General features: G+C 37.5%; 1 protein-coding gene across 4 annotated transcripts in view; it reads left to right on the top strand.

Moving 5' to 3' along the window:
- The window catches only part of ACSS3 (acyl-CoA synthetase short chain family member 3), a 147,506-nt gene that overhangs the window by 39,209 nt on the left and 96,514 nt on the right, over positions 1-11,783 (top strand). For all 4 annotated transcript variants that reach the window (XM_032393748.1, XM_032393746.1, XM_032393747.1 and 1 more), the window contains exon 3: positions 10,773-10,961. In XM_032393748.1, coding sequence (XP_032249639.1) covers positions 10,773-10,961 — 189 coding nt within the window. The remainder of the gene's footprint in view (positions 1-10,772; positions 10,962-11,783) is intronic.

Raw genomic sequence — 11,783 nt, 5'->3', positions numbered from 1 at the left:
TGCCCTGCACACCCCGACCTCACTGCCCTGCACACCCCAGCCCCACTTCACTGCACACCACAACCTCACTGCATTGCACATCCCAGCCTCACCGCACTGCACACCCGACCCCACTGCACTGCACACCCCAACCCCACTGCACTGCACAACCAACCCCTCTACATTGCACATCCCAGCCCCACTGCACTGCACACCTCAGCCCCCCTGCACTGCACACCCCAACTCCATTGCACTGCACACCCGACCCCACTGCACTGCACACCCCGACCCCACTGCACTGCACATCCCAGCCCCACTGCACGGCACACCCCAGCCCCACTACACTGCACACCCAACTGCACTGCACTGCACACCCCAGCCCCACTGCACATCCCAACCCCACTACGCTGCACACCCCAACCCCACTACACTGTATACCCCAGCCCCACTACACTGCACACCCTGACCCCACTGCCTCCTGCAGTTAACTTTCAACTTGCTCCATTCCCGACTTGGAGCTTTGTACTTACCTACCTTCTGCTTGAGATAGTGTTTCTTCCAGATAGCTATGGTTCATGGTACCTGGATGTTATTTTCCATGGTAGCTGGATGAGATTTTCCCTGGCCATATTAAATACAAATGTTCCCATGTCCGCACTACTTCGGACCTCCCTTTTCTGCTTTCTTTTTAATTTTGCCATTTATTACTCAGTACGGCTGTTTTTCTTTTACTTAGCTATCTTCTTTTGTGTTGTTTCCTCTTCCAGAATGTACTTTCCTTGAGGGAAGGGGCTTTTGTTCTGTTCACAGAGTGGGGACTGGTGCGTAGTGAACATGTGTTGAATGATGAAGGAATGAATGAAGGAAATACGATTTGAAATTTCTAAATGACTCTAGCTTCCTTTATTGTAGGAACTTCTTATCTTTGAATTTTATCGGTAATATAACACGAGCTTCTTTCTAAGTAAGTTCTGACCTCTTACTACCTGTGAAGAATTGTAGCTTATTTACATTGGGCTTGGAAGTTCAAGATGAATATTTCCTCCATGAATTTTCCACACTTACAACCCAGATCTGCATTGCAGGAGAAATGGATGTGTTTATTGTGTCCTTCTCTTGGTAGCTCTTTTCAAGTTAGTGGTTCTATCAAAGCTCAGTGAAATAAAGGGGTGTGTGTGAGTTTATGTTTGTATTTGGATGCGTATGTTATATATAGTATTCATCATTTTTGGAAATTCCTACTTCGAATTTATTTTCTCTATCTCTAATTTCATTTTGAGTATACCTCCATTTGTGTGTGGTAAGTTTGCTCTTTTTTGGTATTCAAACAATTGTGATTTTTAAAAAAATTTAAATGTATTTTATTTTTATTTTTTTAAAGATTTTATTTATTTATTTGAGAGACAGAGAGATAGCACAAGAGAGAGCACGAGGAGGGGGTAGAGGGAGAAGCAAGCTCCCCTCTGAGCAGGGGGCCCGACGTGAGGCTCGATCCCAGGACCCTGAGATCATGACCTGAGCTAAAGGCAGAAGCTTAACCGACTGAGCCACCCAGTTGCCCCCAGTTGTGAATTTTTATTTATTTATTTGCTAAATAAAAATGTGACCACTAAAAGGCATTTGAGAAATTTTCATGAGTATATATATATGGGGAAAATTGATGAAACCCCGTGTGTGCTAAATTTTCCTGATTTAATTTGAACTGAAAGTGTCTATTATCTCCACTGAAGGTAATTCTTTGAGATATAATTATGCTGGTGATTGTAATTATGAAGGTTGAATAATTTGGAGGAGAAAATTACTCTGAGGTCAAGGGCCATGTCCCATTAGAAGTCTTCCCTCCAACTCTGACCTTTAGGATGCTCTTTTCAAAATATGAATTCCATCGTCTCAGAAATATGTCAGGGTAAGATAATCTGATAGTTCTTTGTCTGTCACATCATCAGCATTTCCTTAAGCAAGAACCTATAACACAAAAACCAGAACATGCAGAAATTCAGTGCTGCCAATGGTGTGTTGTTGAGGGGAAGGGTTACAACAGTGCATATGCTTAGTTTTCTTTCTTTAAACTTCTTAAATAAGCAATAAAAACTTCAGTTGTACTGCAGTCAGCTCTGCTAAAAGGTATATCTCTGTAAGGTGAATTACCTTCTCCACGCTCGGTGAGTAGGTGAATGATGCTGGTATGAGATTGAATTTACAGTGCTTTGTGTGGGTTTTTTTCCTAGCATGCCATTTTTTAAACTTAGGATGAAATGTCATATACATTCAGATTAGTACACAGAACATAAGTATAAAGCTTGTTAGATTTTTCACAAACAGAACACACCCACGTAACCAGATCAGGAGACAGAATATCCCCAGCCCCCAGAAGCACGTATTATTGCTTTGTTTTAGTCATTTCTTATTCAGCCTTTATGGGATTATTATTCAGACATCTACACACCATCCATGATGACATTTACTAGCTTTTGAACTTTGTATAAACTGAATAATAGAATGTATACTCACTGGCTTTTTTATTCAACTCTTTGTGTATGAGATTCTTTCATTTAATAGTTTTCCAAACCGGTTGTACCAATTTACATTCCCACTTGCAGTGTATGAGAATGTCAGTTGTCAACAGTTGGTATTGAGAATCTCAAGTCTTTTTTTTTTTAATTTTTTTAAAGATTTTATTTATTTATCACAGAGAGTGAGAAAGAGTACGAGCAGGGGGAGTGGCAGATGGAGAGAGAGATGGAGAGGGAGAAGATGGAGAGGGAGAGCAGGGAGCCGGATGCGGGACTCAGTCCCAGGACCCTGGTATCATGACCTGAGCCGAAGGCAGATGCTTAATTGACTGAACCACCCAGGGGCCCCGAGAATTCCAAGTCTTTTTCAGTTTGGGCCTTTGTGGTGAATATGTGGTGATATTGTATTGTGGTTTTAGTTTGCTTTTCCCTAATGACTACAGAAATTGAGCTCCTTTTTCCTGTGTTTATTGGCCATTTGTTCCACTTTTCTATAGTGCCCATTCAAACCTTTTCCCCTTCATTTTCCTATTGGATTATTACCTTGTTAGCAAGTCCAGGAGAGACTTTCTCACAATTTAAAGAGAACACCTAATCGGAGGGGGAGAAGAACCATGAGAGACAATGGACCCTGAAAAACAAACTGAGGGTTCTAGAGAGGAGGGGGTTTGGAGGATGGGCTAGCCTGGTGATGGGTATTGAGAAGGGCACGTTCTGCATGGAGCCCTGGGTGTTATGCACAAACAATGAATCATGGAACACTATATCTAAAACTAATGATGTAATGTATGGGGATTAACATAACAATAAAAAAATTAAAAAAAAAAAAAAGAGAACACCTTATCCATATCTGAAAACCTTTTCAAAAGAAAAAAAAATGATGAAGATCTTTCAGTGTTGATGAGTCAAGTGGTTTTAAGAATCTAAAGCTAAGAAGATAATTTAAAAATTATTTAAAAATAATTAATGATACTGCTACATAACCTACACTGCTGTTTTGACCAGTCCCTCTTTGCAAGGAAATTTGGAAGCAAATGCCCTCCAGTAGAATATCTTAGAACAGAAAGCATGAGTCCCACTGTTTAAGCCTGTAACTGATCTATGGAACATGATGCTGTCGCAGTACTTTTACCAATGTTAAAGAACTCTAGTTATGTTCATTTTTGAGTCCTAGCTCAACCTTATTTCTCCATAAGCCTTATTATTTTTGTAAACTATTTTGTATAATGCCATGTTGTAAAATATGTTTTAGCAGACACATTTGTATTTCATTTGAAATTGTAGATGAGTAGGCACCAACTACTGATTTAAATTTTTACGAAAATTGTAGCTAAAACTCTGTTTTGAATAACTTCTCAACTGAATAAATTGTAAGTTAGATTAGATTCTGAGAATACGCCATGTAAAGAAAATAAGTATTGGACCAATTTAATAGATGCTACAGGAAGGAATAAATTAAATGAGAAAGCAACATTTTAATATTTCCTAGCTTACTTTTTCCCATGTTTAGAGTCATGCATTCAAAATGAAAATGTCTAAGCATCAACTCAAAATGACAACAAGACAACCAATCCCCTTGAATTTTCTCAGCCAGATTTTTTGAGATTGTTTGAAGTGTAAACTCACTTCTTTTCACTTCCCTCTGTGCCAGAAGCTATTTCTCCATGATTTGAAGTCCAGGACACTTTCTCCATACATGAGTTTATTTTTGCTTTTTACATTACTTATTAGTGTATCTACTTATTAGTGTATTTCTTGACCAGAGTAATATTCCTTGAGGATTGGGGTAATATTTTATTTATGTATTTGTTTTTTTACCAACATCATGTCTAATACAGGCCTTATAGCATAAGCTCATATTATATACTGAATGGATTCATGAAAAAGAACAGTTACTCATCCATTAAAAAGTAAAGAAAAATCTAATCCTTGTCTGAGAGAAATAATTATTTCCAAAAACGTCACTTGTCTGCTCTACATTGGGGAATTTTTATTTTTTTATCTATTTATTTTATTTTAATTTTTATTTTTTTACATCTTTTTAATTTTTAAAAATTTTTATTTAATTTAGAGAGAGAGAGAGAGAGAGAGAGCATTAGCCCGAGGGGCAGAAGGAGAAGGAGAGAGAATCTGAAGCAGACTCAGCGCTGAACGCAGAGCCGGACAGGGGGATCTATCTCAGGACCCTGAGATCACCACCTGAGTGGAAACCAAGAGTTGGACACTTAATAAACTGCACCACCCAGGGGCCCCACAGGGAATTTTTATTTTTTTTTATTTTTTTATTTTTTTTTTATTTTTATTTTTTTTTTAAATTTTATTTATTTATTTGAGAGAGAGAGAATGAGAGGGAGGAGGGTCAGAGGGAGAAGCAGACTCCCTGCCGAGCAGGGAGCCCGATGTGGGACTCGATCCCGGGACTCCAGGATCATGACCTGAGCCGAAGGCAGTCGCTTAACCAACTGAGCCACCCAGGCGCCCCGGGAATTTTTATTTTTTAATGCAGTGAGAATCTTGTTTTAGTGCATTGCCTGACTGTGAAGGTTTATATCCTGCCTCACCTAAATCTCTGCTTAAAACATTTACCTTACTTGGCTTTCTTGGAAACCTGATATTCTGGTCCATGAATTTTTACATTTGCTTAATTAATTTATTTTTGTCATTTATTGATAGTAGATGATTCTTAGTAGATGATTTGTCTTATTTTCAGGGTGGCTAACCTCTGACCTTTTAGAAAGTTAACTCGACAACATCAATAGACCATCTGTTTTGAATTCATTTTTCTGGACTAGAATGATGATGGAGTCAATTTACTTATTTATTAAAGCATACTTTTGGGACACCCGATATATATTTGGCACTACTGTGGGCATCATAGGCTATAGTAGTGAATGATATCATCTTTCCTTATAGGGAAATTGCATTCTAATTAGGAAGATGATACATTTTGAATAAAAAGATAATACAACATAAATGAAAAGTTATACAATATAAGTGAAGAATAATATGACTCTACAGAGTGACTTGGGCTGCCATTTTAGATACGTTTGTCAGAAAAAACTACTTGTCACCAAGAAGATGACCCAGTGACACAGACCCAAATAGAGACTGAGAGAGAACCATGTGCCCATTGGAGTGAAAATCAGATCAGGCAGAGGCCCTGGAACAAGAACAAACTTGGGTCATCAAGGGGCACCAGGAAGCCAGCAATGAGAAGAAAGTGGAAGAAGGTGAGGTTGGGGAGTATCCACGAGTCAGATCCTGTAGGACCTTGTGTGCCATTGTAAAGACTATATATTTTCCTAAAAATTTATTTATTTATTTATTTGAGAGAGAGAGAGAGCAAGAGCTAGCATGAACGGGGGGAGGGAGAGGGAGAAACAGACTCCCCGCTGAGCAGGGAGTCCGACGTGGGGCTCGATCCCAGGACCCTGAGATCCTGACCTGAGCTGAAGGCAGACCCTTACCAACTGAGCCACCCGGGCACCCCAAGACTGTATTTTATTCAAAGTATGATAGGAAGCTCCATCACTTTGGATTCTCTGAAGAAGAAACTATAGTGGCCAAGATTGGAAACCAAGAGATGACAAATGGTCCAGGAGCGAAATGAATAGGCATCATGTAGCTTAAATCTCCTTAACAATAGCAACATTTGCTTGCATGTGGACAGTTAAAGGATACCATCACTTTGTGCCTTGTGGAAGCTATTCCACATTTGTGTCTTTACTAGGATCGCTGGCTATACTTACTGGGTTTTAGAAAAGTCTGATTCAAACTTTATAGAGCAGCCACCTGTAAATTCCCTGCTTCCTCCCCATCTTTTGAGGTGTTTTTATATAGAACACCATGGGAAGGTTTCTGAATCTTTTTCAAGTAGAATTTTAGGAAAAGAAGATTGCTTCCTCAGATATTATAATTGGTTTTTACATTAGTTATATTTTCTGTGATTGATTGGACCAGGGTGTGCAGTGAGACATCATTGCAGCTTGAAAATATGCTTCCTCTTGTCTTCTCTTTCATATAGTTTTCTTGGAAATGGCCCTGAAATTGCCCATAATTATTATCTTTTTACTATAATTTGGATACCAACACTATCTTTCTCATACAAACAGGATTTTCTTTAGATAGACACACTTGCTGTTTGTGAAGCAAGTGCTAATTTACTCTACAGAAAATAGTCTTTGATCAATTTCACCTAATGTTTATAGTTGTGTCATGGAATTTGATCGTGAAATTATACTAACCCACAGACTGCTTTTGAATGAAGATTTTGCAGAATGATTACATACAAAATTTATTAAATTCTTTTTTATTATTTATACTAATATGTTTTCATTTTATAATTTTAAAATTTAAAGTTTTTACTTATATCAAAAATAAGCATGTATTTTATATTTAAACCAAATCTATGTGTATACCATTTCACATAACATAAATATCTGCTGTTACATTTTCTTACTTTGTCATTACTATTTATTTATGTTCTTTTTCCCTGGACTCTTCATTTCTTTGCTTTAAGGACTATGTCTTCCTATTTTGCCTCTGCAAACTTGACTTCAGGATAGTATGCGTAGCAGATATTGTATAAGTTGAATCAATGACAGGATACTTATACATTTGAGCGGCTTTAAATTAGCTATTAATCAAAATAATGATTAATTCAAATAGTCTCTAGTGGGAAGAAGCAAATAGTGTTGTATCTAAATGAATATGTACATTCATTTTGTTTCTTCGGGCTTCCTTCACCGCTCAGTTATCCTCCTGCTAGCAGAGAGGCACGGCCTGACCATGATTTCATAGCATGTGTACTGCCCTTGACATTAGACGGAAAACCAATTTAGTGGTGTATGAGTGATAGAAAATGATTAAATTGTTGATAAATTAAAACACAATCTTAAGAAGGTGCAAAAATGAATATGGATTGGGTGAAGGACACATGATTTAACTTTTCCTTTCATTGAGAAACTATAGATTATACAAGATACATGTTAACTATTTTCTCTTTGAATAGCAATACAAATTATAAAGTTACATTCAGATATCTATGGTAGGATAAGAAGAATATTAACACTGAATAAAAATAATATCGGATTTCCTTCTCTTTGATAATTTTTCCATCTGAAAGTCAATAAAAACAAGATGAGCTGTGAAATAGCAATAAACAAATTGCCCTTTGTATTGAAGTTTCATAGCACTTTCTTTGAGTGATTATGGATTCTCAGGACTGGGATTTCTAGATTTTTCCTCTTCTTGTTTGCTCTTGCCTACACTTATTTTCAAAACGATTTTATTTGTGTCTGAAACAAGACTTAAGTATTCTGTTCTAAGACTCCCGTACTATCTCTAGATTTAATGTTAGTAAGAAATATTTCGTAATGAAATATCACCACATATTTTCATATTAAACCAATATCCACTTATTTTTCTTGCTTGAGCTAATATTTTGTTTTTTATATGCCTATTAGTCTCATCAGAAATGTTTTCCCATTCAACTTCATTCATATATATACATACATATATATATATATATAATTTTATATATGTGTACAATTTACAATGTAAAATTTTATTGGAGTGACATTTACCCTGGACACTACTGAAAAAGAAATTCTCTCTATTGATCATGTAAAACTTTTTTCTCTATGGCAACTCTGATGTGGTGAGCGCAGTATCACAACATTGAGAGGCTGCAAAAAGCAAGGTTAACAAGGCCAAATGGACGCCATCTAGTGGTTGTACAGACCTGGTGCAGCCTAATTTACTAATTGTCTTCAGGGAAGTGGTTCACAATTCAGATGCCTGAGCCAAGCAGCTAATATAAGTAGGAGAAACGGGTGGGGAAAAAAATTCATTATCAGTATATATCACACCCTTTATGGTCATAGAACTATGGTGTAAGCATATAACATAAAATAAACAAGATGTGGAAGAATATATTTTAAACTCAGGATGGAAAGAAAAATTTATGCTCTGTGATTAATGGCTCCAGGGAATGGTGAGTTCAACCTAGTCACTGATACCAGGTTTAATTGATTGCTGTCATTCCAAAACAGAGGCCCAGTGTTGCTAGACTTTACAATTTTTCAGGAGAACCTGGAAATCTGGATTTGTATATGAAGCCTCCTAATTTTAATATGTTGGCTCATTTTTTTTTAAAGATGTGCCATGACTCCAACTTAAATACATCTTGTCATCACATTTGGTCATTTTGAGATTTTTTTTCCCTCAAAAAGTTCTTGAATTCATCAATATCATTTCTTTTAGAGGACAGAAAATTTCTTTCAGATGTTAGGCATCTTCCAGCAACATTGTGAAGTGAGACTGGAATATAAAGTTACTGAATCACTGCTAGGTTGGGTCTTGGATGAAGATCATTTTTATTCAACAATAGACACTATTCAAGATGCTGAAATTATAGCTGTAAATAGGATAAGCTCTTCTCATTGGTCTCTCCTAGCGCTGTACCTTAAATGGGATACCCAGTAATGTGATCACAGAGCATGGCCACTTTCTATGGGGATGGCACCCTGAGGGTTTGGATATAATTTTCCAGTGTTTTTCTTGGTCTTGAGCTCCAAATAGAATTTAAATTGACAATTTATATTACTTTTGTATATCTTTCTCATAACCTTCTGCTGGGCAGCTTTGAGTTCTTAAAAAATAACACTAAATGACAGCGCATAGTTAGGGGAGAGCAAAACACTGAGTTGTTTGTTACTTTCTATCTTTTACCAGAGCCCTTAACTTTGACCACATCTTTCCCCATCTGCACAGAAGTGAATAAAGAGAAAAAGGAAGAATGATCAGAATTCCAAGTCCTTTGAACTTGCTGAAAAAGTAGGAGAAGTAGAATGAAAGGAAAGGATCCATGAATAGCCCTGTGGCCCAATTCCTTGTCTCAGGCCTCCTCTGTTCATTATCTTGAACAGCCACATCGAAGGGCAAGCCGTAGTCCTTCCTATTGCCCATTGGGCTCTTCTGGGCCCTTTCTTTCACTCTCTGACCTGATCTATCACCACTTTCTCCCTTGTTCTTTCTGTTCCAGCTCCCTGGTCTCCTTGCTGTTACTCCATCACATCACAGATGATCCCCCTCACACCTTTGTACTGTTCTCTCTGCTGGAAAGAGCATACCTGTGGATATCCACTTATTCTTAATGTGTACCTGTCCTTGCTGAAATGCCACTTTCTTAGTGAGGTCTACCCTCACTGTCCCATTGAGAATCCTATCCCCCTCATTCTCAACCCCCCTACTTTGTTCTACTCCCCCCTCCGCCCACAGTACTGACTACCTTTTAACATAATACATAATTGACTTATGTTTATTGTAAGTATTTACTCTGCTAAAACATAAGTCCTCTGAGGAGAGAGATCTTGGTCTTGTTTTGTTTACAGATGTATCAGAAAAGAGTGTCTGCCATATACAGGTGCTTGGTATACATTTTTTAAATGAAAGTATGTTGAACTTTGTATTCACTTAGATCTGGGTATATTTTACACAGTCTGTTTTGGTCCCCAAAACATGTGTTAAAAGTAGAAAGAAGTTTGTATGTTTGATCTCAATATAGAGGGCGGTCACTTTGTATAGATAATTAGTATAAAAGAACTATAAAGAAAAAAAATAATTGGCTTCAGGCAGCAGAAGGGACAATAAGAGGTTGAAAGACTTGTGATGGTATCCTGGTTACATCATTTACTACCTCTCTGGTCCCAGGTTAGCTATTTGTTATACTTGAGTCTCAGTTGCCGTATACTTAAAATAGGAATGATAATAACACAGTCTGTCTGACTGACCTTCTAAGTGTATGATAATGCTTTCTTTCCTGACACATACTTGTCTCTTTCAACAGTTAAGCCAACATATATCCATATTTGTCATTATTTTACTTTTCTGTTCACTGGACAAATTTCCCCTTTAGAATAAAAGCTCCACAGGGACATATCTGTGTCTTTGTTTTTCATTGTTTGTGTTCCCAACTTGAAACACAGTGTCTGGTCCATCATAGTTGCTCAGTAAATATGTTGTTGAATGGATAATTAAGCAAATTTAAGCCACAGAGTTCATATTGCATAATAATAGTAAGTTGGTTTATAGTCAATTACTCTAAGACAGGTGTCTTTTATTACTGCTACGGTCTAAGCTTACATCATCATCAAATATGTGTTACTCAGGCTTCTTTAAACCACTACCAAGATGATGATCATCTTCTTGTGTTACTGTCTTAGAAGTTTAGTGAAGTAACACAGAAAACACTTGGCTGATGTAATGATTTTTTTATAGGTCTCTAAGCTGGCCGGTGTTTTGGTCAAGCATGGTGTCAAGAAAGGTGACACCGTGGTTATCTACATGCCCATGATCCCGCAAGCGATGTATACCATGCTGGCATGTGCAAGGATAGGAGCCATCCACAGTCTCATTTTTGGGGGATTTGCATCCAAAGAACTAAGCAGTCGTATTGATCATGCAAAGGTAAGTGCTTTATTTGGAGAAATCAAGTAGTATCTACATACAGTACAGCCATATTTATCTGTGTGAACCATCCAAGAGTGATCTGTACTTATAAGATTCTCCTTTCAAATGAGATACTTAAAATTTGTGTTTTCCTTGGCATATATATATTACCCAAAAATTTACTTTGGGGTCAATCTTATGTGAAAAACATCTTGCCAGGAGCTGTGAGGACTATAAAATACAAGATTAGATGCATACCTTTCAAGTTAGCTTGGGGCGTATAAGACATACAAGGAAAATAAGTAATAACCAATTTATTCATTAACGTATTTATTAACTTCCTACTATATACCAGGTACTATCCCAAGAACTCGATAATGAGTGATCCTTACCAAATGGATGGAACACATAGTAGCTTTATAACGTACATACTTCCAGGAATGGTGGTATAAGTACAGTGGTGAAGAAGGGCTATCGGGGGGGTGGATTGCATGTTTAAATGGGGTACTAGAATAACAAACTTGATAAGGCTGTTGTGAAATAATCATTGAGATATTGAATTGAAAGCATTTAACACAGTGCCTGGTATTTAGTACTTACTTAAAAAAGGTTAGCTATCATCTCCTTATGAATTTAGAGCAGGAATCAGCCAACTTTTTTCTGCTAAGTTACCAGACAGTGACTGTTTTAGGCATTGTGGGTTACAGGTGGCTACAGCAACTCCCCAGCTGTGCTCAAGCAACTTTACACACTGTGTAAGCAGAGGACATGACAGCGTCCCGAGAAAACTCGGCAGAAACATGCTGTGGGCAGGGTCTGGTTCTCACCCATTGTTCACAG

Source organism: Phoca vitulina, unplaced genomic scaffold (assembly GCF_004348235.1).
Source record: "Phoca vitulina isolate PV1807 unplaced genomic scaffold, GSC_HSeal_1.0 scaffold76, whole genome shotgun sequence".
NCBI lineage: Eukaryota > Metazoa > Chordata > Mammalia > Carnivora > Phocidae > Phoca > Phoca vitulina.
Note: the sequence above shows the minus strand (reverse complement) of the source record. Positions and strands in the feature narration are given on the sequence as shown.